General features: G+C 41.8%; 1 protein-coding gene across 1 annotated transcript in view; it reads right to left on the bottom strand.

The window, feature by feature from the left end:
* The window catches only part of ZNF577 (zinc finger protein 577), a 21,745-nt gene extending 17,381 nt beyond the window's left edge, over positions 1-4,364 (bottom strand). Inside the window, 1 exon segment of the mRNA XM_023508906.1 lies at positions 4,347-4,364. Coding sequence (XP_023364674.1) covers positions 4,347-4,361 — 15 coding nt within the window. The 5' untranslated portion in view covers positions 4,362-4,364.
* Between the last annotated feature and the right edge of the window lie 218 nt (positions 4,365-4,582).

Raw genomic sequence — 4,582 nt, forward strand, 5'->3', positions numbered from 1 at the left:
AAACAAGCAAGAAAAGGAAAAAACTAGACAGTTACAAATGTGACAGTGGTTTGAAGTAGCAAAGGCAATGATGAGAACTAAATGAAATCAGGATTTATATGGAAAGAAAGATAACAAGACTCAATAATGAATTTGAGGTGGGGAATGGTGACAAAAACTGTGGGCAGGTGTGTAGAGAAACACTCTTTTCTCCAAGAGCAGCCCAAAGCCTTACCACCCACTGTCCCAGCTGATGTCCTGGAGCAGCGGGGGAGGAGGGTCATAGCAATTTCTTTACTAGACAGAGGATCTGTGTATTTATTTATTTCTCAAACTTTTATTTTATTTTATTTATTTATTTATTTATTTATTTTTTAAGACAGAGTCTCACTATGTTGCCCTCAGTAGAGTTCTGTGGCATCACAGCTCACAGCAACCTCAAACTCTTGGGCATAAGTGATTCTCTTGCCTCAGCCTCCCAAGTAGCTGGGACTATAGGCACCCACCACGATGCCCGGCTATTTTCTTGTTGCAGTTGTCATTGTTGGTTAGCTGGCCCAGGCCAGGATTGAACCTGCCAAACTTGGTGTTTGTGGCTGGTGCCATAACCACTGTGCTATGGGTGCCAAGCTGTATGTATTTATTTTTGTTATGTTTATGCCTCCTCTTCTTGAAGAATAGGGACTTGGGTCTTTGATAAAAGAAATTTTACATCTATACTGTACTGAGGAAAAGGAAAGCTTTAGGGAAAAGAATCCAGTAACAAATTTGAAGGGAGTCCACAAACAGAGAGATGAATGACCTGGGAAGGTTTCTCAGGTGATGAGTGGAGAGACTGAGAAGTTCACAGCCCAAGGCAGGAGTGTATGTGAGGGACATCAAGAAAGTATATGTGGATAGAATGGTGTGGGCAACAGGAGAAATGACTCGAGATTAGGTTGACAGGGTAGGCAATTGGTAGGTCATGTAGGGTCTTGTAATCTATTTTGAAGACTTGATTTTAATTGTAATGAAATGAGAAACCAGTGTAGAGACCTATGAGATAGAACAGAGGATGAAAACAGAACCTTTGGAGCAGCTCAGAAGGGGTAAAAGAAAAGCTAAGGAAGCAAATAAATGCACGTTACTACTATACTCTCTTAACACAAGTACTAAATAAACCTAGTGTTCCCTGAGTTTTGTGAGCTGCTCTAGCAAATAAACTGAACTTAAGGAGAAGGCCATGGAAACTCTACTTTATAGCCAGTTGGTTAGAAGTTTAGGTCATGACCTGGGACTTGGGACTGGCATTTGAAGAGAGGGACAATCTTGGACTGAGGCCTTAACCTGTGGGATCTGGCACTATGACCAGGTGGATAGTGTCAGAATTGGATCAAATTAGAGGATACCAGCTGGTATCCGCTGGACATGTGTTTGCTTAATGTGTGGGGAAACAGCCCTAACACATCCGGTATCAGCGTGTGATGCTGAGTGACTGTGAGAGTAGAAAGAGAAAGTTTCTTGTTCTACCCTTAGAAATACCCAATGACCCTCTGATGAGTGATGAAGAAGAATGGAAAGACTTGAAAATCCAAATAAGAACAACCACCTAAGGGAAAACACTCAACATCTAAGAAGAAATGAATAGGAATTAGTTCTGAGAATAAAGGGGGTGTGTAATCCTCTAAACTCCTGAAAAGGAAAAGAGTTCTCATGTGGGGAGGAGGATCTGCAGCAGCTGTTTGTCTCCCTATACTCTCTTGACTGCAGTACCTTCTCTAAATGACCAGAATGTGATTTCCACTGCCTTCCCCTCTTGCTGGTTCCCTCACTCACCTGGATGGATATGACTGTGGATTTCACTTTCTAATGTCCATAGTGATTCTCTTCATTGCAAGTTGGACAGTTCATCAGGTTTGCTTGCTTGATACCCTGTTCATAGGAAATAAGAGAGGGCGGGCTCAATGAATTGCACTGTGTGTCTCTGATGATAGGATTAAGATAAATTTTAGGGACCTCATGAATTGCATGTCTGCAAATTAAAGGCTTCTTTCTTTTTTTTTTTTTTGAGACGGAGCCTCAAGCTGTCCCCCTGGGTAGAGTGCCCTGTCATCACAGCTCACAGCAACCTCCAACTCAGTGGGCTCAAGAGAGTCTCCTGCCTCAGCCTCCCAAGTAGCTGGGACCACAGGTGCCTGCCACAACACCCGGCTATTTTTTGGGTGCAGCCGTCATTGTTGTTTTGGCCGGCCTGGGCTGGATTCGAACCCACCACCTTAGGTGTATGTGGCTGGCGCCTTAGCCACTTGAGCCACAGGCACCGAGCCTAAAGGCTTATTTCTAAGATGAGAGATTATATTGCCTCCTCTGTGACCAGAGAAGGGGCTGAGAATCTACCACCTGAGAGCATGACAGACATACTAAAGCTGAACTGAGAAAGCAAAGGCACTCTCTGAGTGACACAGGGCAGCTGTTCTCACCCACTGACACCAGGTTGCTGTAGTTCCCCAACATCATGTCCCAGTAAAGGTCCTTCTGAGCAGGGCCTAGGAACTGCCATCCTGTCAGGTGAACTCCACAGCCACATCCTCCAATGTCAGCAATTCCTGTAAAAACTCAGCCCTGTTTAATATGAAGTGTTTCTCTATTTACTGAGATAGAAAGAATATAAAAGAAGGTGGTCTGTTCACTTTTATCATATAGGCTCTATACATAGATATATTATATAGTCATCCCTTGGTATATGTGGGGGTCTGCTTCCAGGATCCCCTCCCTATACAAAAATCTGCACATACTCATGCCCCACCACAGTTGGCCCTCTGGAACCTGCTTTTATACAAAAACTGGCCCTCCTCATACTTGGGTTTCACATCCCAAGAATACTGTAATTTTGATTTGCCTTTGGCTGAAAAAAATCAGGGCAATCATGGACCCATGCAGTTCAAATCTGTGTTGTTCAGGGGTCAACTAAAGTGATAGTAATAAAATAATTCTGTAACTATACAATCATCCATTAATTGAACAAATCGTAAGTTTCCATAATATGCAGACCTTCCATTTTCTATGAAATTTAGTTTATTCAAGGATAAACCCAGACTGCAATAGAGCTGGGCATACAGCCTACCAGACTTAAAAAGTATGTCCACTAAATTCTCACACTCAGTCCCGTAAGAAATAGCCACAAAACACCTGCCTACATATGGTTTAGAAGAATGCTGTTGGCTAGGCATGGTGGCTCATGACTATATCTTTAGCATCTAGGAGGCTGGAGACAGGTGGATTGCTTGCGCTCAGGAGTTCCAGACCAGCTGAGCAAAAATGAGACACTATCTCTACTAAAAATAGAAAAACTAGTCAGGCATTGTAGTGGGCATCAGTAGTCCCAGCTATTCGAGAGGCTGAGACCAGAGGATGGATTGGGCCCAAGACTTTGCCGTTGCTATGAGCTATCATGCCACAGCATGCTACCCAGGGCAATGGAATAAGACTGTCTCCAAAGAAGAAAAGAAAGAAAGAAATTTCCCAAGAAAGGAACTGATCTGCTTTGTCCTCAGAGTCAGTGCATATCAAGCAACTCACTATGATTCTCAGGATATGATGTTAAAAATATTGGATTGAGTTGACAGTTAACACAACCCATGGAGTCCTGTCAGATGATATGAACTCATGAACAACATACAGAGGATGCCAAGAAAATGTATACACAAGAGAGGAAAAAATTGTATTTACATTGTAATACTCAATATAAATCAATAACAAAAGATGAATGCGAGTCATATTTGACTTTTGCAGTTAAATGAGATGCTCAAAGTGGTTACTATCGGTGTTCAGACACTTGTGGTTTCGGTGAACTACAGCTTGAGCAACGTTGACCAAAGTGTCCACTAGTATTGCAGCACCATGCATTTGAAACTTACTATGAATGTGCACTTGTTCAGTGTGTTGGAAGTTCTGTGACATACTTATGCCTCTACTGTCATTGTACTTCCACAGTGTTCTCTAATTTCAAATACCATTTCAAAATAACCTTGTACTCCTTGAATGACACTCATGCTTCCACCATTTTCTTTGACTGTCTTACCTGTCAAATGCTGTCACTTCCATTCATTTGATTAACACCATCTTTTGAGTGAACATCATACTACACATTGCTACCGAAATTCAATTCAACTTCAAAAAGTAATACATAGGTAACATTGCTTAAAATGTGTATATACTTTTTGGCACTCCCAGTATTCCCAATTCCAGTTTATCCTTATTGTAAAGGTATAATTTAAGCTTATTTCTCCCTAGACCCCCTTTTCCCCAATATTAAATGACCAGATTTCTTTAAGCCTCTACAAATGTAGCAAGGGATCAAGTTAAGAATAAGATAAACCAAAAGTCACCTGGGCCTTTGTCATTTTCTTCTGAGAATTACCCAGTATTTGAAATGCTGTTTTTGCTCTCTTCTGGATTTGGCCTAAGTTTTGGCCAAAAAATCTCAGTCTCTGGTCAAGTGTCTCTAAAAATGATGATATCCAAGTCCAGGAACCTCTTCTTCCTTCCTTTACTTGGACTCACTTGCTCCTAGGGAGCCAGGACGTGTAGGGTAAAGAGCATGTTCATTTGGGTAATACATTCT

Source organism: Otolemur garnettii, unplaced genomic scaffold (assembly GCF_000181295.1).
Source record: "Otolemur garnettii isolate 467f Iridium unplaced genomic scaffold, OtoGar3 scaffold00288, whole genome shotgun sequence".
Lineage (NCBI taxonomy): Eukaryota > Metazoa > Chordata > Mammalia > Primates > Galagidae > Otolemur > Otolemur garnettii.